We start from the raw sequence: 23604 nt of genomic DNA, 5'->3' as shown, positions 1-23604 counted from the left end.
CTAGCACCCATCTTCGACTGCATCCAAGCTAGTTTTGAACAACTCCATTGTAGTATTAGAGGAGTCGGCTGAGGCACAGACGGATCATAATCGTCAAAGAAATAAACCGAGAGAGAGGATTGGGGGAAGGAGGAGGTCATCTCTGGGATGTTGCAAGTAATCCCAAAGCTTCACGAGTAGTGGTTTTGCATGGTTATGTGAGGGAAGGCATGGAAAAGTTACAGCAGAGGAGCCAGTGAAGCTGCTCAATGGCTTAATAGATCCATATTCTAGACAAGAAACTGCTCAATTTGTTCAGCAGACTGAGGTATGTGGTAAGGGCAACGAGGAAATGTCGAAAAATCAGGACCAATAACATCAACTCAACAGTGGAAGGAGGAATCTGAAAGCATAGCCATTTTCTGTATATTTGAACTTGTTTTCTGTCGCAGCAACATCAGGGGAATTTATTAGTTTAAGGATTCGTTTTCATTTTTTTAAATTATACTTTCCCTCATCTTTTTAAGTGGAAGAACAACCCAGCATTCAAATGACCTAACTATTATGTTAGTATTGTTACACAAGTCATAAATATGCAAAAAGTTTGCAAGCAAAACTATCTGTGGTATGCAAAAGAGTTAAGAAGTACAAAAGGGTGAACTGGAGCAGGTTATGTCCATAGGGACTTGAATTCTGGTGGCACACTCAATGCTGTATGGTATGTCTGAACATCTCTGGACCCACTTGACACCAACGCAAGAACAGTAGTGAGACTCAGCTTGGTATCCAAGTGCATTCCACGAGATTGGAAATCAGCAGGATGAAAGAATCTTACAGTAAGAAACAATTAGTATGACTTCTCAGGTCAGGCGGAAGTTGGTATCCTAAGGGGGAACTTCTTTGCTGGCTGCAGACTGCACAAGATCCTAAATTACAAGTTGTCATTGGTTTCTAAACTTCGTGACGCAATTGTGCAAGATGTATAATATTTGACCTTGGAATAAAAAACACAAATAGTGCAGAATGGCATGTTCAATAAAGAAATAAATATAAGAAACATTACCCATCACAGATGGAAGAGACTGTCCCTTTGCTGTGCCAGTATCAACAGTGCATTGCTCTAGTAGTTGATTTTCCAGCTCCCTAAAGGTTCAAAATAACGAAGTCAATAAAAATATATAACAGTTTAAACACCACATCACTTCCTTTCTGTTTGCAAGGCCATAGCAGTGATATTCTTAAGCTGTACATACAACTAAGAATACAAACGTTTTAAGTCGTCTCTCTATTTAGATAAAATTAGGATATCCGATTTGAGCACTGGTATATTTTTCTGTCCCTTCTAGGTTAACTCACTTCTTGAACAGTACTTCATGAACAAGAACCACTTTATAAATCACACACTATCCAGTTCAGCTATGATGACATTTTTTGGATTGTCTAATCGAGAGTGCACTATAAGGGACTATGGGTCTTTTGACCACCTACCTTACCAATGTGGGTGTGCCAAAGGGAGTGGAAAGGTTTTCAGCCCACACAGTCCATATGCAAAAAAACAGCAAGTGGTGGGGCATCTGAAGCAGGAGGGCTGAATAAGACTTGTGACCTTCCACAACATGCTAACGGTTATGTGTGTGCGTGCATGCGTGTGCCAGCCCTAGTGTGGGTGGTGCAGTGCAATCTACTGTCTTACCGATGTGTGAGCGATAGAGGAGCCAGACGGTGCTTGCATCTTATTGTGCTGTTATCCTCATGTTAACGTCTTTCTATGTGTATGCTCCCCCATGTGGAGTAAAGTGCATGTTTTAGTCCTTCATCTACACTGTGCATGCCTCCCTGTCTAGGTATGCTTGCACAGCTCTTTGTGTTTACTCTCTTTTGTCTCATTCACCTGTGACCATGTCCTGGGGTATGTGTTCACATGTATCATTGTCAAATGGTGGAGAAGTAAATGAATGCAAGAAAGTGAGTTCTATAGTCATCCAAAAAACGTCCTCTAATGAACCAGAGACTCTCATGGTGAGATGACTACGTTAACTTTCACCATTATGGTCAACAGCTCTATTTGACCACCGAGAAAAACACATTTGATAAATATTAAATGTGAGAATCCATTTTACCTAACGTGTTCCCTCAACATTTCCAAGATGAATGGCATTCAACAAGTTTTCCAAACAATCTTAAATAGTGCCTTAGCTCGAAATTGCAATCAACAATTTGGTTTTCGCAAAGGATTGCATAGATCACGCTTTTCCTTTAATTTTCTACCCCATCCTCATCTGTAACACTATTTTGCCTGTATTTTTCTTCTCTCCGAGGTTGAGAGGTGGTACATTATGACTTTGAACCATCCTGACCTCCCCTGTGCTGTGACTACATCTTATTCCCTCTCCTACTGCCTTTGTTTTGTTCTTTTTGATTGTGCTTGGGGGAAGAGATGCTCACCCATCGGTCTCCAATTTCCTTTATTTTTACTGCCACGATTTCCACTGAGCTTTGTGATTTATTTAAAGTTAGAACTCTTTTCCAACATCTTAAATTATTTTTCTCTTTCCTTCTACATTCCACTCATTGGCTACTTCCCTATTTTTCTTACTAATTTCCCTTTTGCTCCTGTCTGTCATCCATACTCCCTCAGTAGTTTGGGTCATATTAGAAAGAAAAAAAGGACAAAGACACCCCTATAAAGTGACTCTCTTTTGCCGAAGACTTCAACTTTTTTAAATTACCCAGGACCTGAGGAACTAAAGAGGGTCCCCAAGGGTTGCAGCACGAATTGTGCCACACTAGGGGACCCCTCGTCAAACTCATGCAGAGCTGCCATTTCACAATGCATGTTTTGGTGCAGACAAAAGTGAAAACACAACATGACACACATCCCTGTGTGCCATGTCTCCTAACACTGCATGTAATATTTGTAAGTCAACCCTACAGCAGGCCTTGCAGCCCTAAGCCAGAGTGCTTTATATTACATGTGAGAACATATCTGTCTGCATGAGCAGATATGCCCCTGTGCTGGTTGGTTCCATTGCTGCCGATACAAGTGATCAGAGAAGCCGTTTTAACCCATGGGCTAGACACTGGTGAATATTTAACCCATGGGCTAGACACTGGTGAATAGGAGTTCCCCAGAGTCATTATGGCTTCACTGAAAATAGATTAATAGGGTTGTTTGTCATCAAACATTTCATATTCGCAAACCCACCATGATTCCCGTGGTGGATCTGTGAATACATGCACACAGACAGCACCTAAGAGGTTCTCCCTGAAAACTTGCAAGCCTCTGGTGTGTTGGCCGACTAGTCACTGCCAGTTTGCCACCTGAGACAGATTTCTGACCTTCCAGGGTGAGGGCCCCCGCTCTCAGGAGGTCAGAAACAAAGTCTGCACAGGAAGAGGGTGTTCACACCCCTTCCCTCAGGATAACCTGCTGATTAGCATTCCAAGGCAGGGGAGGTTCAAAGAAGCCACTGCCTTTGAAATTCGAATCTGGCTCCCCTCACAGGAAAGGACGCCTACCCCCTTTATCCAATGCCCTTTGGTACCGGGACAAGCAGGAAAAGGAGTCTGAAGAGTAGGCGTTCGTCCCACCCTCGCCTAGTACCACGCCGGAGATGGACTAACTGAAGTGAACTTGACTTTTCAGAGTTGGCCATCTTTGTGGTGGCAAACCTAGGAATTCTGGTACAGGATTATGCCAACTTCTCACAGGAAGTGGTCATATAGGAGGCGTAGTAACCCCAAGGTTAAGTACTCCATTAGCTACTATTCTACACTCCCCTAACACTCCTAAATTCAGTGTTTAGGGGAGCCCATGGCACCAGTGAGACAGATCCTGCTGACCTGAAAGACGACGACAGACGTGAACAGTCGCAAAGAGCAAGAACTGAAGCCCAGGCAACTGACTTGGCGCCAACCCTGCCAGCTGCCTTCGACAATTGCACCAAAAGATGACTCGTCCTGCAGCTGCTGAGCCCCCAAAGCCCGGGAGACCTGCCAGCACTTCACCCAGGAACCAAGAGCTCTTGCTAAGCAGCGGACCAGCTTCTCTGCATCCTGCAGGCACACCAACACTTCTGAGAGGACCTTGTGGCTGCAGAAACACGACACCGCTGCACCCGTCACTCCAAGCCAGAGTTGAATGAATGAGCCGATGGTGCCAGCGTTGTCCCCTAGCCCTCCAGAGACTGAATCCACTGTGGTTTCGCCTCCAGTAATCTCTCCGATGTCTCCTGCAGCCCCCCTCCACCGCAACTGCTCCCAGGGTCGTGGAGAAGAGAATCCAAGGTGTCTCTACATCCCTGAGCATCATGAGGCCTGAGCCTCCTGTTTGGTCAGTCAAACTGGCTACCCATTCAAAGCCTGCAGCCTCTTTATGCGAATACCAATCCCCATAGAATAACATTGGGTACCAGACACTGTTTTTCACCCCTGCACCCAGCCGCCCTAGTGCCACTGGTGGTGTTCTGCTGCTGCTGCCTTGGACCTTGCCTACCACTCACCTTAACTCCTAGAGACTTGTCCCATAAGTCGCGGTACTGTCCTGAACGCCCCACTTGCTTTTCTTCTCATAGGATAGCATTGTATCTTCTGAAAATTGCACTGTCGACTTTTTAAATACAGAACTATTTCTTTTGAAAAAACGTTTTACCTGAATGAATGGCTTCTGATGCCTAAATATATATAAAGATATGTTTTATTTTTATAAATTGGTGTGGGTCTCCTTATTGAGTTGTGTGTTTAACTTACTCACTACTGTGTGTATTTGTGAATGCTTAACATTCCCCTCTGAAAAGCATATGGCTGCTCGACCACACTACCCTAGAGAAGAGCACATTGGGATTGCTAGAGCAAGTCCCTGCCCACCTGAAAGGGAACAACTGGATTCTTTGCACAATATATATATATATATATCATTTTAATATATCATATAAACAGCCAGTTTCCTACACCTTTTATTTGTAAAATAGCAGAACACTCAGTGGTGACTACTTACTTAATATATGGGGAGCCAAATAACCAGTGTTCATGCTAGATAGCAGAAATTATTCGTAGTAGAATTAATTTCAGCAGTTGCAAAGGCATGCACTGTGCAAATGTTTGTCACAAACACTTTAAAATAAGCTTATTTTAAAAAAAAATCAACTTTGGTTTCAATACTTTTAATTCAAAGTTTTGACAATATCCAACATTCAGGTGAACGTTACTACTGAATTAAGAAACTGGGACACAACCTCCTTCCGCCCTTCCAACCAACAATTCCCCACCCGTAGAACTCCGTCATCAAATTGCACACCACCCCTCACACCAGCAGTGAAGGAAAAGTGTGAGGTGCGTTATGCCCAACCACTTAAAATGAATAGTCCTGCATCAGATACTTTTCAGGCGTTCTTCTAACTAAGTTGAGGACCTTAAGATGCCTTGTACATGATCGATCTATTAAATCCAGTGACAGAAAGTCAATGATGGAGCCCTTATTTTTCCATATTGCTGTGGAGCTCCATGCCCCTCAAAAATTATTGCTGTCATCCCTAACAAATACTGCACATTTGGGAGCCAGTGGTACCTCATAAGTTTCCAAGAGTACAACGGTGGTCTGCTTTCCTCGTAACAACATATCAGAGTTTGTTCTAAATAGAAATGCTAATAGAGGTCTGAAATGATGTCCACTAGTTTGGTCTAAGGGTTCCCCAGTTGTGTGGTCAATTCCGCCTAAACTTCTCAGCAGAAATTCTCAACTTTAGGGCAGATATAAAATAAGTGTGGTTGTGCTTTTAGAATCAAAGCTCCTCCCATCAGGAATCAATTCAAGCAAAGATCATACTGTGTAGCATTAATGGGGAGGAGTGCCACCTATAAATGTTTTGTATGATGTTTCTCTCCCCTTTGCGTCTGTTGGTAGTGTGGATATCGGCTTTATGACATATGCGCAGATTCTTCCGTTTTTGAAAATGGAACAATGATCTGGTGGCTGTTTTGTACAGCCCCGTGGCCACCTTAAGCATATTTGAATTGATCAGTTTCAGTGAGCAGAAAGTCCTAAATGATCTGTTAAGAGTTTTTTGCGTATTCCTTTACTGACTAGGTATATATTCAAGGTCAATTACCCTCCTTCTACTTTGCAAAATTCTCGCCTATTAATGCAAGCAAGACATACTTGTTCCCAAAGAACTGGATGAACAGGATGTTTCATCATCTAATACCCATGCCGTCTCCCCCCTGCAGTGTTGCTCGAGTCATTGGGGAGAGAGACAACCTGCAACTCCTCTGCTAGTTTGAGATCCAAAAGATCTCCCAAAGTTGCTGGTCTGTTGCTTACGGTCCATCCTCAACAATTCAATATTATAATGCAGCCGGAAGGCTTAATAAAAATATTTAGGTTTGGGATACCCAGACCGCCCTCCACTGGTCTCAACAGCCTTCGAAAGATTGTGATTCTGGTCCTTTTCCTGCATCATATCAATGTTTTCCACATTCACTGCAACATCCATGAGATGTTCTGTACAAGGACGCAATGCTAAGGTCTTAAAAACCTATGGTATTTTAGGCAAAAAGTCATCATGATGAAGCCACTTGTTCCTACCCATGAAACTGCCTCAGGGCTCCACTTCTGCACATTTGTTTAATAGAATTGGGCTGCTCCTGTACTCTTCTATTAGGTGGTATGAAAATCTACTACTATACAGCCCGTCGGGTACTTTACTGCCATCTCCTCTCCTCTGAAAGACATTTGCCACTTCAGCTGCTCCATCATGTTTAAGTATAAGGGTAAACACATCATATTATTAATTTTTAGAAGTTTTATATAGCATACATGTTCAGAGATTAAAAATTGTGTAGCGCCTAAGATGCGACTTTGAGGTAGCGCGGTCAGAGGTTCGTGGTGTGCTGTAGAGGTAGCGCGGTCCGGTGACGTTTTTGATTCATAGTATTCTCAATGCAAAGTCAAAGTTATTATTGGACTTCTTTCCTGGCGGTGAAGAGCCAGGGTTGCGGGTAAGAGTAAGGGAGTCGGTGTGCGTTGACAGGTGGCTGTCAGGCAGAGGCGTGTAAGTTATGTAATTGAGTTCGGGAATGTACGGTTGAGGTAGAGGATTTTTAGTTGGCTCTTGAATTCTGGAAAGGAGGGGGTAGTTCTGATGTCCACGGGGATGGAGTTCCAAATTTTAGGAGCGTTGCCTGCAAAAGAACGGGCTGCAGTTTTTTGTTTGCTGGTTTTCAGGGGATGAGTAGGAGGGAGTTTGAACTTCTGAGACTTCTGGACTGACCAGCTTTCTTGAGCTTAGAGGCTAGGTAGTCTGGTTTCCCTGTGTGCAGGGCTTTGTGTGTAAGGCAGGCAGTTCTGAAGCTAGTGAGCATTTCACCTGGGAGCCATTTTAGTTCTCTGAGTGCGGGAGAGGTTTGTAGCTTCACTAGGAGTTTAGTGACTACGGGTTTCAGTTTCTTTTAAAAACAACTTCTGTTTTGTTTTTCAAATGATATACAACCAACAGCACCATACCAAGATATGGTTTTAAACTAAACAGAGGTATAAGCATGTCACTGGTGGATATAGACAATTCAAAAGTAGATCTGATCTTTTGAGTTCTGAGACGGTCAACAATTTGATGTTTCAAAGGTCCCACCTTCAAAGGGGGTATAGGACAACCCTGCATCAATCCTGTTCTATGCCCATCGTCCAAATGAGTTAAAAAGAACAAAAAGAGCCAATATATTCTGGGTCACTGCCATACGTTTAAAACTACACCTATTGGCCATTTGTAGAATATACCTGTTTTAGGTTCACGCTTTTGATGAAATACAGAATAAAGCCCAGATTCATTCCAAGAACTATTGACAGCTTTGACTGAACAGGGAACACAGTAAATGTGATATTTCTCGTAAGGCATCCATCAGAGTAATAGAATTCGGAGTAAGCAAGTTGCACACCAAAAAACACCTAATTACCTGTCTGGTCAAACTGTATCATGATAAACACTTACATTACATTTTTAAGTCACATGAATAAATGTTATCTGATAAACACTTACTTGTGAATAGCCCTTCCACCTAGGGGAAGGGCTTCCCAGCAATTCAGAATTGGTATTCCTTCATAAATCTGCATGGAGCTAAAGAAAATCTAACAATATAACAGCATAAAAACAAGTTTTGCACAATACAAAAGGGGCACATTTTCACAGACTTTCCTAAAGTTGTCAAAGCAAAGTAGCAAAGCTGAAGACATGAGTTCTAGCCTTCTTGAAAAGCAAGAGTGAGAGACTGGAGCATATACATATGTGCAGGTTGTAAAAGGAATTGTTGTATGACAGTGCACCACATTTGAGTAACCGGTCTCCTGGTTAGTAATTGGCCCCACTAGACAAGATGCTTGGAGGCAAATTTTACCAGTTCGCTAGGCAGAATCGCTCAGGTTTTCTCAGTAATAGCTGCTGAGAATTGCAACCTAAAGAAAAATACACATGCTTTGGCACAAAGTCACAATCTTCATCAAAAGTATTCATGAAGTTAAAATTTGGTAAATCTTTTCAGTCCAATTACCCACAAAGAGGTTCTGGATCTGATGGATGGTTGTAACTAAACATGACAATGCAAAATAGTTATTTTTCACATTTTCATACAGGGCATGATTTCAGTGTAGCATTAGGTTGTAATTAATTATCAAGTTTCTTGTAAGATGAGGTGCTCCTTACAAGCTCCCCAATTCTTGACCATGAAAGGTTTTGAAGCTTAGCAGGTCTTATAGAGGCTCAAATCTGTGCCTTTTAGGCTACACATACATGTGGTGAGTAGGAAAGTGCCACTTTTTCACATGGTCACCCCCAATTTCTGCATGGTATTTGATGCAGCCTTTACGGAAGTGCACTGGGTTCCTGCTAACCAGGTCCCCAGTGCTCGTTCCCAAAAATAAGCTAACTGTGCAATTGTTCCACAATTGGCAAGACCTTTAGTAACCCTGTAAGTCACTAGTAAATGGTACACCTGATACCCAGGGCATGGGTACTAAAGAGGACCCCAAAGGGCTGCAGCATGTATTTTTCCGCCATAAGGGAACCACCACCAAATGAATCCACACTGCCATTAAAGGCTGCGTGAAATGGTGCAGACAAAAGTGAAAACACAACATGGCATACATCCTGTATTCTAGATCAGCAGCATTCCTAGACCTCACCCCTTCTGCAGCAGAGGTATACTTATACCTCGGAAGCTGACCCTACCCTGCACTTTCATAGGTGGCCCACCCTGGCATCCGCTCTCTCAGCCTCCCTCTAAGAGTCCATACTTCAGCCAGTCCTCCAAACTACAATGTCAGCTCATCATGTGTGATCATGTTATTAGGATAAAAAGAACTAGGGTCCTTCCAATCCCTCAATCCCTGGATATACAATCTTGAATTCATTCTAAAGACTTAAGCTTTGCATTACTGTCTAGTGTCAGTTCAAGGAAGTCATACTTTCCCTACTGGACTATCTAAGATGACTAAAGATGTCCTTGTATAAGGGGACTAATTATTATAAAAATCACTAAAAAAAGCATCAACAGTATATTTTTGATAACTAGTGTAACATTTAACTACACAAGCTCATTTTAAAAAAACTGCTTGCAATTTTCTTTTTGTTTATATTCAAAAAAATTGTGAATGCTGTAGCATAAAAAGCTTACTTCTCCTAGGTTCCAAAGAGGATAGCAGCAAACGTTACAGGTAATAACCATGTGTGCTTAGCATGCAGTAACAAGCATAACCTTTTAATTGACTAAGATAAGTCTCTGGGACTAACCTCCCAAAATGGCCAACATGCTCTATGATGCAGAATACTTGGGGACTAATTGTTTAGGCAGACACAACCTATTACTGTTTTGAGTGAGACAGAATTTCTAATTTGTGGTTCTGTATAAGATGAACTATAAATCGGATGCAGTGTTTTCTAGCAAATAATTGTTCATCAAAAGATACAGGCAACACCAGACTTTCTGCATATCCACAGTCCAGGACCATTGCTGAATTAATTCCAAGAGTCAATAGAGACATCAAATGGCTTGGAGCAAACAGAACTGATGGAACCTGGAACAAAACAGATTATATAGATTAATAGAAACACTGACACCAATATGAAATTAGTAACACGATACAAAACGTTCAAATAAAAATTGCACTTAGTGTGCAAATTACGCTGGACAGGGTGTAAATCCTCTGAAATTATTAAATCTTTGTTTATACAGCACGATTTGGGGTAGCTAAGGAATTGATTAAGGATCAAGCCAACTATGGTTTCCATATCTAATTGCTGCATTTAAGCAAAAAAGAATCCAGCAATTGTAGAGAGTTTATCTAATAGGAATTCCAAAATAAGCATTTTCCTCAACCAAACTTTGTGAAATATTCCTTTTACCTGCAGTCGTCATACTCTGAATCAGGTATACAAATATAAGTTAACTTTGGAAGAGAAAAAAAAAAAGATCAAATCAGATGAAAAAACATAGGTATAATAGCATCTGAATCAAAGCTGGCCCCAGAAAATTGGCAACTCAAAAAACCTGACAAGGAGACATACTCCTTAGTTTAATGGTAGCCAACTCAAACTTTAGGGTTGGTCAAAGCAGACAGGTTTTCAAACTCACACACAGCTGCTATTCGGACAGAACCCAAACTAGCCAGGTTTAGGAAACCTATCAAAACCTGCCTTTTAAACTAGCAATATTAACTATTCGATCTTTCACTTCAGGCCCGTTAATATTAATTCTCAGCGCCAACAAGATTAGCATTAGTCAGATTTCCTAAGCGATTGCTGCTTCAAGTAGAGAATAGATTCGTACTGCTCAATATTATACTCTCAGTATGGGTGTAGGGAATAAAATCTGTAAGCCAACTAAGCATGTTTTCATAGTTTATTCAAAGGTAGAAAATCTATGACGTGGAACATTTCATAGTGATATTCTTAAATGAAAAGTACCATCTTCCACAATGCTGCCGATATGGGAAACTAAAGAAAGTGAGGCATCAATTATGAAACTGCAATCCTGACACTTGCTACTGGAAGACATTGTTGTCCCTTGTCTTCTATCCAAAGGTGTAAAGAGTTAACTTTTGGGTATTCACTACAGACTACCACCTACCTCTTTGTGGGCTTAACATTAGGAAATTTAGTATTAAACCGTAAAATGGATATTTGCAGATAATAGTGCAATATGACTGCTGATGGCCTAAATGTATCAGTGCACAGGACAGAATGGGCGTCACTTAAATGCATGTAAACAATGCAAGCATATGGATGAAGATGGGTACAAGTTAAAAAGGAAACAGCATAATGAAAGTAATTCTAGAAGTGCTCATCTTAAAGACCAAAGTTGTGGAGAGAATGAGTTTTGTCCACCAGGAAAGAAGAGGATGGGCCTCCGAAAAGCACCCGATGAAAAATGTTCTGAATAAAGGTTTAACAAAACATGAGTACAGAAACTGCCATGTTTTATTGCCACTCACAAGTCGTCCAGCAGGGGAGACTACGAAATCAGTTGCTGGGCAGAAGTTTCAAGAAGATATTGGCCCTCAACAAACCTCTTGCTCTGTTCAGTACCTACCCTCTCCAATAGCATGGTGACTGAGAACTTATTACAATGGGGCAAAAAATTGAGAGAAAAGTGTAATCCAACATTTGTTTCACAAGGAGAGGAAGTGTTTTAAAGGCCCACGGCCCACACCTCAGATGATAGAGGAATCAGTAAAAATTGTGATTTGGTGACCTATTGTGCTTGCAAGTACCCTGAAAATGGGCAAGGACACGCATGGTGATTTAGAGAAGGTACATGAAGAATGGGAACAGACTAGAGTTCGGAAGGCTAATATTTGAGGCCCAAAAACAATGATCATATCTGTCAGAAATAACCAGAGAATGGGCTCTCCTAAAATGCAAGTGAGAAAGCAATGAACACAGTTTTGCCAAGTGCTTACAACTTTGGAGCTAAAAAAAACAACCTGAAGGATATCGCAACATGACTCATGTTGTACAATGAAGGTTGCAAGACTTCAAAGTTCAGTAAGCCTGTCTGAAACTAAGTAATAGCTTCAGCAATTTGGGTATCTAGCAAATGTTTCTGGAAAAGAAAGATTTTTTTGCTGCCCTAAGCAAGGCATGGTAGACTGGGAGCAGATTTTACAGTTAAACCAATCACTATGTTTAGCACTACTAATGCAGAGTAAATCGGACAGGCTAGGTTGTTTGAATGGTGGGACAATCGTTTCTAGGAACATAATTGGCCACACAAACTGATTGGAAAAGTATTTACTTAATACAACGCAATGGTGTGTCACTGATGTACAGATGAACACAGCAGGAAATAATGTCCCCTTTTAGCAGCTTTTTCCAGATCCTGGTCAGTGATTAAGTGGTGAAATTATCTAAGTTGAGACAGCAGCATCTGTCACTACTGAAATGTTGGATTAACAATAAAATGTGTTAAGAGGCCACTCATGCAGGCAGAACCAGGAGCTATTGAGGAGAAACCTTTAGACTCTGGGTTGCCTATCACATTATGGTAAAACGTTTGTTGCAAAAGTTAATACTATGAAGAAATGTATCTTGTTCGGATACATATTAATTAAAAAATATTCCATGGAAAAAAAAAAATCGCACTCTTTTAGTCAAATGTTTCCTGGTAACTTATTGTATACAGTGCTTGAATTATACTACTAGAACTGGTAAAGACCATATAAAAAGTCAAATATACTAACATGCTGCACAATTTATTCCAATGAGATAATAAGCAATTTCACATTACAATATTAAGTTGCAAACGCCCATTTCACACAATAGACAAAAACTCTGTGTGTAATGCACATATGTAAAGATGGTATTAAGCTGTTGATTCTGCAGCCACTAGTTCTTGGGTTGTATACCCGCCTAGCAATCATCTCATGGTTCAACTATGATCACTACTTACACAACCAAAACCGAATATCACTGTATACGATATAATTTTCATAGACACAAGGATAAGCCATGCAGAGGTGCGCTTAGTCTAGGGAAAGAGAAGCTCCCACTGGCAGGTCAGCGCGCCTCGTTAGAGAAGCAAGCAGTGCAAACTGAGCGGGCAATGAGGCAGGTATGCACTGCCAGTAGAGGGGGAGAGCCTTTATGTTTGTGTACAGATTGAAAGCGACTTGCCCTAAGAATGGACTAGCGGATGTGCTCAATCACAGGAAAAGGCAAACGCTGAGAGGGTTCACTAACCACCCAAGGGAGCATGCAAATCAATGTCACTAGACAAGGCAGTCTGCAACAAAGGATGGCTGCCCGAAAGGTCATAATTAAAGTCCGCAATAGAGACAGAATGGGAGAACTTCAGGATGGGTCAATGAGTGCCGTCAAGGGAATGGGAAGAAAGTAGCCTTAAGGTAACTGATGGCAGTTGCAGCGGATAAAAGCTCTAGAGTCACTCTAGTAAACAGAACAGGGAACAAAGAAGGCTGGGCTGCAGTGGGCTCCAAGAAAGAACTTGCTAAAGTGGTTAATAAAAAGAGTACCAGCAGGAGCCTGCAGTGGAAGGACACTGGCCAGTGGAAGCAGTATTTGCTGCAAACTCCATGGCAGGACAAAGATTCGAAACCCAGGAGGAAGACAGGTGCGAGGAGGTGGTGCTGACCAATAGCAATCAAGGAAACAAGAGTGCCCAGGAGCCATGTTGGAGCCAGCCAACGGTAAGTAAAAGTGATGTGGAAGCCACGTTGGAGCCAGCCAATGGTAAGTAATAGTAAAGTGGAAGTCACGTGACAACCCGACCAATGGTAAATAATGGGTTGGCTCTAAGCCTCTTTTAAGGTTATTTTCGTAACTACAAGAGATTACGCAAGCACGGTGCAAGGTATTGAAAGTAGAACTTTTATAATCTGATGAAAAGAAATAAGCTGGGGAAGTGGGAAAATAAAGAGAACAGGTTAAACACATGCACGGTCATGTAGTGCTTTTAGAAAACAAAATTCCTGAAAAGTAGACACTTGTGGAAGGATAAAAGGAACAAATCCGAAAGTTAGAAAACAGGCTATGCTTCAAGAGAGCGACATTTAGCTGGATAGGCTAAAACAAACAAAACCATTGAATAGAAAGCAAGAAAATAAGATTGACAAAAAAACAAAGCCAGGAGAAAGTAATGGGGGAGAATTTCTTTCCAAATCAGCAATTGAAAATGTCCCTCAATTAGTCTTTCACAACTAAACAGCTGCATTGTTTGGAAGCCTTCGACCAAAATTGAGTTAATTTTATAAAAAGTATTCCTACAGACTTTGTATTCTCTTAGTCAATCAGGATACCCCAAGGAAGCATCCCTATACCATTTGTTAATTTCCGGTTTTATTATAACATCTTTTGGGCCAGTGGGCCTTTTGGTGCATCAGGGCATTACAAAATTCCAATAAAATCATTAGCATCATAATACAAACAGAAATATGAAAGAAAAGGGAAATAAAAATGGTACACTGAATGACAAGATTAAAGTTTAATCTTTTAACAACAACATGGGTTCTCATGGGTAGTTGAGCTTAGAGCTATCTGTAGAAAGGTGAAGTTCTTGTATGAACCCCGATGTGGAAGCAAAATCACCTAGGTCCCTGTAGTGTCAGAGACTAGGTCTGTAAAGCAAAATTTCAAAATCGGAGTGTTTATGTGCCGGCTGCTTGTTGACACTAATTAATTTTGGGAAATTTCCTTTTCCATAAACCACCACTAGGCAGTCTTTGCTCATCGACTACTCCTGGATTTGAATCCTAAGAGATGTCCTACCATCTTGTGGACTTACAATATCTTAGCCAATGTTTTCATCTAACAGTGTCATATGTTTTTAATAGAGAGTCTCATTTCTCTATTAGGGGCGTATTTAGATTAGGAATTATAATATTTCTTGTATTCTAAAGCCTTTCTTCAAAAATGTTATCAGCAATTTGTGGCATGCCATTCATAAATTTCATAATGTTAACCTCCTTAGCTACACAATTTCCTATTTCTGACCGTAGTCCGATAAGACCTGGATTTGCATTGTTTTGCCGTTAAGAGCGTTTGTTCTGTCTTTTTATGGAAGACAATATTTCCTCTGTGATATTCTTGATCGTGACGGGGGAACCAAAGACTCAATCGCAGATTGGACTTTCTTTGCCTAGTTTTGGAATTGGCACATCAATTTTCCATTTTTCTTTCCACCTTAGCACGCGCCTGAAGTTGATCTTTGTGCCACTCTTGTAAGGACTCAAAGTTACTACACTTACTTAGCTCTCTAACGAGCCAGCCCCTTTGGAGGCTTCTTATGTTTTTGTTCTCCACGTTGTGGGATTTCTGTGCAGGAGTTGTAAATACAGTTTAAGCACTGCTCGGGCAAGAGTGGGGCTTTGGGTCCTTTAAGCACCGCTGATGACTTCAAGAGTTTCTACTTTTCAATTACAAGGAATTCAAAGCCCTAATGGTGTGCCCAAGGAAACCTTCATGCTATTTGTTCCATCAAGATTAGGATGTCAAGCTTACTCTAATTTAGATGGTATGGCTGGTCGGGCAAATAGGACAAGAGGGAGCCACATCACTTTGGAACTTACTCAGATTTTTAGGTCGTGCCTAGACAGCGCATGTGCTGTTCTGCGAGGCATGATGTATTGAGGTATGGAATAGAAGCTCTGCCCAACTTTTCAACTGGCTCCTGTTACTGTCCTTTTGAAATCATTGCTTTTCATTTGTTAATAGGCTTAGTTGTCCCTTCTTGATACCGCCTTGTCTGCATTTGTAACCTCCCATAAGGACTGGACTTTTTACTGGTGTTGTTACATGGTCTTTTTTATGGAGTCAGTGAGCACTATTTTCTTTAATGATCTTCCCCTATTCCTGGATTTTGGGCGTTGGGCGGAAAAGGAAGATGACAGATTGACTCCACCGTGAGCAGCGTCCGATGAGAGGTCCTGAATCTTCATGCAGTATTACTCTGCAATCATTACCAGATACAAGAGATGTAGTAATTCGGATAAAGCAGTATAGGCAGCACAACTTACTTTAAATGCTACGACGGGACGCCCAACAGTTTTTCCTCTTTGGAGACACCCAGAGCTGTGTGCATCGCCAAACCGGTCAGCGGTGCTCTGTGCTCTACTGGTCCGGCCTACTTGCTCGGTTTCCTCCGGTCTCTCCAGTCTGGGCAGCCTATGGTCCCTCCGAAATCGAATGTGCTGCGGACTGGGCGTGCAACTCGGAATTTCGCAGCGGTTTCTGCTGCTGCCAACACCGCTACAGATGAAACTGACGGTGGAACTAAGAAGCGGGCGCAAGGGTGGGCAGACCGGTGATGAGACTACTCCCCTCAGGGATGGCTACGCATTTTCTGGCCGCCGCCCCCAAAGCCGCCATGGCAGAGATAGTCATGGAAGCGGCGCAACGCAAGGTTAGGAGCTCGCCTGAGATGATGTGTGATCTAGCTAAGGAGGTGGAGTTGGTGACCGCTTCGGGAAGTATGGCTGCGATGCATTTAGACGGAGGGCCTGATGCACCCAGTATGAGAGAGCCTCATTTGCTACATTCTGAGGTGAGTGATGATGCCAGCATCTTTTCTGAATCCTCCGCTTTGTCAATAACAGATAAGGGGCATCTGTCTAACATGATTAATGATGATGTTACATTTACTAACACGTTAGCACAGCCAATAGACCAGCTATCAGCATTGGCAGACTCCGCTCTAACTGGTTTAATTGAAAGTACGCAAAGCAATCTTATATCGGTAAACTGACCATTAGCTGAGCTAGCAAAAACTGAAATGGAATCAAATGGGCAGGAGGATATTCACTTGCTAGAATCTCTGCGACTGATGGCTCAGCAAATGGCGGAATCACATATAATGGGTACTGCTAAATAGCATAGCGGGTATGCTGAGTGTGTTGAGCCACAGCCGATGTGTCATCTTCGTCTTTTCCATCAATGAACATTGATGATTCCTCTGGCTACTCACCTGAGGAGACTGCTAATTCTATGTCTGCTAAAAAGACAAAACGCAATTTCATAGCTACAAAACAAACCAGAGCTGGCAAAAAAACTACTGAACTCAACAGTAATATATTCCAACAGCAAGGTAGTGCACAATCCGAAGCAAAAGCAAAAGATCAAGACAGCACCCTACATAAATGGGTAACCTCGAAGGGGGAAGTTAAAGACATTGTTTCAAGGTTATCTGGTTCTGGTTCGGGGCAAAACCCAGCATTTATTGGTGGTCAAAAGACTTTTTTTTCTCAGCCCACAATGGAGCAGCTATCTAAAAACACCAGGGATATCGGGGCCTCTAATTCTTCTGAAGTTCCTGAACCAATGCAACATGCAAAGGAGGTCTCTATGACAACCAGTGTACTGATAGCTGCAACCACACCGCAAGCGGTATTGTCATCAGAACCCTCACTAGCCTCAATTATGCAGGCATTATCAGCACAAAGATCTGAGGAGCAGGAGTACTACACACAGCTTAGGGCGGAAAATGTTATGATACATGCAATCATTGGCCACAGTGACAGAAACTGTCTGATAATGAGGATGCGGTGTCACACTCTACCAATCTACTTTGGGATCATGATATTATGCTTAATGATCTAAAAGGAAAGGTTAACGACCTGGAGAACCTTTCAGCGTCGGAATAATCAGAGAATATTTGGGATAGGCAGAGAAGGCTCGGATCCAAGAGCATTTATCGTTCAAATATTTCAGAAAGCTTTCCCTGATCTGGCAGATTGCGATTGAGACTCTCAAATCCAACGAGCTCACAGGCTGACAATTTTTTTCAATCAAGAAGATCAGTCTACTCTGCGCAGACCACGACCAATCCTTATCTACGTAGGCAACTTTCTATTGCATCAGGCTATCGCTATTAAAGCTCGGCCTACGACACCAGTGTCAGTTGAGTCATTTTCCATCATTGCTAGATCTGATCTATGTAAAACTATGGTGGATAAAAAAGATGGAGATGCGACAGCTGATTGACTCTTGGAAGGCGCTTGGCGCTTTGGTCTATCTACAAGAGCCTACTCGATTGAAAGTTATTAAGGATGGGAGCTCACAGATCTACTAATCAGACCAGGAGGCAAAATTAGCGCTCTCTTAACTACAACAGAGCTCCAATAAGTAGTATGATCATACAGTACTAATGTGTTTTTGTTTGGACATTTGGACACGTGATATTTTGCGTCTGAATTATGATGATCAAAGGAATATCCCTCTGTGTATTTTTCTGGTGTTCCTTTAATTGATTAATCTAATAATCATTTTTAATAATATTTGGGAAGCTCTCGGAGGGCGCTGCTTCTCTAAGCTGTCTCAGATCAACAGCAGGTTTGGGGTGGGGTCAATTCCTTTTCTAAAACACCGGGTGGGAGGGTGGGGGATTGTTGTGGGGGCGGTTTATCAGCCAAATGACAAGTGGAATACTGAAACGCACTGGTATCGGGGTGTAAATAACATGGGGTAAAGATTGCACTTAAAGCGAATAAGGAGATAAATCACAATGCTCTAATGTTTACGAGTAAAGAGCTTATTTCTTTTTTGATTACTGTGTTCAAAACCTTTTGTTTATCTAAATTCCTCCGGGAAAATGGTCAGAGAAAGCAAAAGTTAGGCATGAGCCCAATCTGTCACATGTTTTATTATGGGGACAATTAGATGTATTAGCTGTAATGTAGCTGGGCTAAATTCCCCAACTAAACGGCAACTGGTTAGAGAAGAGCTTAAGATATATAAACCACATCTGCTAATTTTGTTAGAGACACACCTGGCTTACAAGGATAGGGGCCTGTTCAAACATTTGAGGTTTGAGATGATGGAATGTACCTCACAGATGGCAGCAATTAGAGGGGTAGCGATCCTTAAGGATAAGCATTTAACTTGCAATAATATTAAAAAAGCTTCTGACCCAGGTGGCAGGTGGGTCATTATACAGCTTGAAATTTATAATAAAAACTGGTTCTTTGTGCACTATACAGACCTAACTTGGATGATCCTACCCTTTTTAATAAACTCATGTTGGAGTTGTTAGACTGGCAGGGAGAAATAATCATCATGGGGGATTTTAACTGCACTTTAAATTATATCAACTCAACTCAACCTTTTATATCCCTTTTTTAATGGAAAACTCACTTTTTTAAATAATTTTGTGTATATTGTATATGTGCTTTTATGGTGTCTTTTTAAGAACCGAAATAAAGATTATAAAAAATAAAAAAAAACCTCAACAAATCAATTTGCTTCCCCGAAATTGCGTAGGGTCCGAAAGTCAATTTATGAATTAGCGCGGCTCCAGGGGTTGCTAGACTTATGGCAGACACAGCATCCTACTTAACCAGGATTTACGTATTATTCCAGGCCTCATCAACACTATTCTAGAATAGATCTAGTTTTTGTGAGCAATAGCATTTTAGCAAAGGCACAAATAGAGGTCTGCCTGCGGATAACATATGATCATACTCCGCTTCTAACCTGTTTTCAGCTCTCAGTTGGGGTTAAGAATAGGCGATCTTTCTCATGATCTCAATCTCGATCTTTCTACTGAATCAATTTTAGAAAAATGTGTTCAATTCTATACAGAGCTTTACACTTCGACCGATGATGTGGATGAAACTTTAGTGGAGTAATATTTACAATAAGGGGATTCCCACTTCCTGAACCTGGAGGCAGCTGATTATCTTCAACAAGATATTACTGAAGAAGAAATGTCATCTGCTATGGCTGCGTTGCCATCAGGTAAGGCTGCTGGTGATGACGCTATACCAATGGAATTTTATAAAACATTTAAAGACTCTATTCTTTCGCTACTTCGGGCTGTTATATACCAGATTGGGGAATGTATGGAAGCCCCTAAGTCTTGGTATGTGACTGCAGACGGCAGATGACTGTGGGTCTTACCACTCAATATCCCCAATTTATTCCAATGCTAAAATCTTTGCCAAAGTGTTGGCTAATCGTCTTGCTCCTTACATGCCTGGTCTAGTACCGAACATCAACATGGGTTTATAATCGGTAGATACTACCGCACATGTTAATACAGCTATAACAGCTTTACGTATTGCTAACAAGACATCTCGCAATTTGGGGATGGTTTTGTTAGGTGCTGAAAAAGCATTCGATTGGGTTGCATGGGACGCATTATGGAAGATATTGACTAATAACGGCTTACCGGGCCGTTTTTTTAAATAGATTTGTGCGTTATATATCAACCCACAGGCTAAACTTATATATATTATTCTGCATTCTGCTCCATTTCCGATAGAGCGTGATACAAGGCAGGGGTGCCCACTTTCTCCTCTGCTGTTTGCTTTATATATAGAGCCATTATTCAAAGCACTAAATCAGAATATTTATATCATCCCATTTAGTAATGGGAATTATCAACTTAAGGCTATCGCGTATGGGGATGATATTGTTTTTTTTACATCTGACCCAGCAACAGCAATGAGTGTTATCCAGGAAGAAACGATAATGTTTGGTCGATTTTCAGGATTTAAATTAAACTCTCATAAAACACAAGTTCTTCATAATTTAAAATCATTAACATCTATAACTGGAGGCTGCACTGTGGCAATGTCTCATGGGGTTCGGATATCTGCCATCATTGAGCATATATGGAGACTTAACTATGAAACTCTACTTCACTTAGTTATAAAAAAAAACGTAAGAGTTGGAAGAAACTTCCAATAACTATTATTGGCAGATCCAATATAATTAAAATGCCAATCTTGCCTAAGTTTTTGTATCTGTTTTGAACTATTCCTATACTGGTCCCCAATTAATTCTTTCAAAAATTAGAAGGTGCAATTAGTAGTTTAATTTGGGGTTACAAGCAAGCACAACGTGCAATATGCTTCCTTAAATTTCACTATAAGTTTGGGGGCTTGTAACTTTCCGATTTTAAACTTTCTTTTTGGGCAGCATTCACTGGGCGTTTACAAAGTCTATTAACTGACAAACCACCATATGTTGGTCTTGTACTAGCACTGGGCACAGATAGTAAAATGTTCCTGTACAGGATTAATGATCCTAATTACTATAGGAGAGTTCATTCTAAGACTATTAGGGATATGGTTCGGATATGGCATGAAATCCTCAATTATTCTTCGCTCACTCTCGAAGATCTCACACAACATGAATATTTTAAATTATGGAAGAATCCAATTCTCCCGGGCATATTTCATGATTACACTGCTAGTAGCTGGGCAAAATATGGAATTGAAAGCTTGTGCCAGCTGTACAATTATAGTGGTTTTTCCACTTTTGCATCTCTGCAGCTTTCTTTTGGTCTTTCACATCAGTAATTTTTTTAATATTTGCAAATTAGAGATTACTTTTTAAAACGACAACTGTTGCAACTTCCACACTCTTATGAAGTACTAAAATACTTACTCAATCTTTCGCTTAAATGTAGAATTAGTACAATATACTTACAGCTCTGTCACTTAAGAAGTTCTGATACCAGTCATTTAGCTGGTAAATCGGATACTTGGTACACCTACGGATACATCTGACATAGTGTTGGCTCTGGATACGTTAAATAATTCTACCCATTCTTTTAACCTAATGCTGCAACAATTTCGCACTATATGTATGTTATACTACATTCCTGAGAGAATCAGTAAATGGCAACAACCTCTACAGGGATTGGGTCGTGTTGAGGTGGACAGAACATGCTGTCCCAAGTGTGACCAAAAGGGAGCAAACATCCTTTATATGTTCTACACTTGCTCAATGCTATTCGATTTTTGGGAGAAAGTTATCAAATAAGCTGGTCAATGCCTAGGACTTAACATATTCTTCACTACTAAAGAGATTATGTTGGGGTTTAAGGCGTGTGAGAATTCTAGTACTAGGAGCTTTATATCTACTGTATTAGTAGCTGCCCATCTTTGCATTGCGAGAGAATGGATCTCGCCTAACCCTCCTACTTTTTTTGAATGGTTGGCTCTTATGAAAGACATTTATGAAAGGGAACGAGCATTAGTTAAAACTAGAACTGTAAACTCAATGCAAAGATTTTGTTGCATATGGAAATGTTTTGAGTGAACTAGGGGGTTCCCTGGATATAGATATGTGTATAGGTATCTCTGTTTGTTTATGGAGTATGATTATTCGCTAATAATGCATGTACTTTTTTTGTGTACCCCCTGTTAAAATATAAAATAAAAAAAATAATAATGAGACATTTTCTCCTCGACTGGGACATATTCTATTCAAATCAGTCTAATGTCAGTATGTTGTGCTACTTACTTGCGCACGGTATACATCTTGGAGAGCAAGGTATCTGAGGCACCAGCAAAACGTACTTGGTATAATGCACATCATTTTTGAAAATAAAGCACATTCCCCACAAAATGCAAAAAAAAAAAAAAAGAAAAGAAAAGAAACACGATCGTCCCCTATTCCACCCACAACGTCAAAGCATGCCGCCTATTTTTATAGTATTAGTAATGTACTTATTTAATTTACAGCATGGTCCGCTTTAACTATAGCGGCTGTGCTTATTTATTTTACGGTGTCGTCCGCTTTCACTTTAGCGACCGTGCTTATTTAATTTACAGCGAGGTACTTTTGCAATTCAGAATCCATGCTTATTTATTTAATTTACAGCATGGTCCACTTTCACTTTAGCAGCCATGCTACAGAACCTTTATTTATTTGTTCTTTCTTTTTGGGTGGAAGTACCCCATACAGTGCTTTCACTTAAATGCTGGCCGCGCCCCTTTCGGTAGATGCTGCTCACTGTAACCTGAATACGGCGAGCAGCGTCTTAAGAAAGAAGCATGGCCACCATTAAAGCGGTCTCCCATTTGCGAGAGTTTAAGCCATTGGCATTAGAAATGACAATGCGCTTTATATATGTGTTGTTTTTAAAAACACAAAAATAAATGGCATTGTCATTTACAATACCAATAGCTTAAACTTTCGCAAATGCAAGACCTTTTGAATTGAAAATACTTGTTGTAATCATGTATTTACAGCTGGCTTCGTCAAAGATAGATTCGACACACACCAAATTGCAACACTGTGCATCATCATGGAGCAGTAGAAGGAATGGAACTCCCCCCTCAATGTCAACTTTATCGACTAGGAGAACGCATTCAACAGCGTAGACAGAGAGACCTTTTGAAACTCCTCCACCACTATGGTGTGCTAGATAAACTCATAAGAATCATATGGAACTCTTACAAGGGAATAGTCATAGTCATACATCCTTATATAGCGCACAGTTCACCGCAAGGTCTCAAGGCGCTAGTGACCTTCAAGATAATTAACGGAGGACAACTCACGAAAGCCTTCGAAGTGAGGACCAGAGTCCGCCTGTTATTTGTTCTCACCTTTTCTTTTCTTGCTGGCCAAAGACTGGATCTTGAAGACATCCACAGCGAGGAAAAGAAATGGATTCTAGCGGATACCTTGGACGCAGCTCGGCAATCTGGACTTTGCAAACAACCTGGCCCTACGCTCACATAACCATCTACAGATGCAAAACAAGACCAGCAAAGTGGCAGTCACATCAGCATAACTTGGCTTCAGCATCCACAGGGGGAAACCCAAGATCCTGCACTACTAGAGTCACTTTTGCGGGTGATGCAAAGGAAGAGATTACGATCTTCATCTACCTGGG

The 23604-nt window shown here is 41.0% G+C and overlaps 1 protein-coding gene across 1 annotated transcript in view; it reads right to left on the bottom strand.

Annotated features, from left to right (window-relative positions):
* The window catches only part of ACTR10 (actin related protein 10), a 247980-nt gene that overhangs the window by 146611 nt on the left and 77765 nt on the right, over nucleotides 1-23604 (bottom strand). The window contains exons 5-7 of the mRNA XM_086937982.1: nucleotides 9932-10039; nucleotides 8010-8077; nucleotides 1043-1122 (exon numbers count right to left, since the gene is read on the bottom strand). Of these exons, the coding sequence (XP_086794108.1) occupies nucleotides 1043-1122; nucleotides 8010-8077; nucleotides 9932-10039 (256 nt within the window). The remainder of the gene's footprint in view (nucleotides 1-1042; nucleotides 1123-8009; nucleotides 8078-9931; nucleotides 10040-23604) is intronic.

Source organism: Lissotriton vulgaris, chromosome 9, assembly GCF_964263255.1.
Source record: "Lissotriton vulgaris chromosome 9, aLisVul1.2, whole genome shotgun sequence".
NCBI classification, from domain to species: domain Eukaryota; kingdom Metazoa; phylum Chordata; class Amphibia; order Caudata; family Salamandridae; genus Lissotriton; species Lissotriton vulgaris.
The sequence above is the reverse complement of the archived record's forward strand: the minus strand, read 5'-3'. Positions and strand labels throughout refer to the sequence as shown.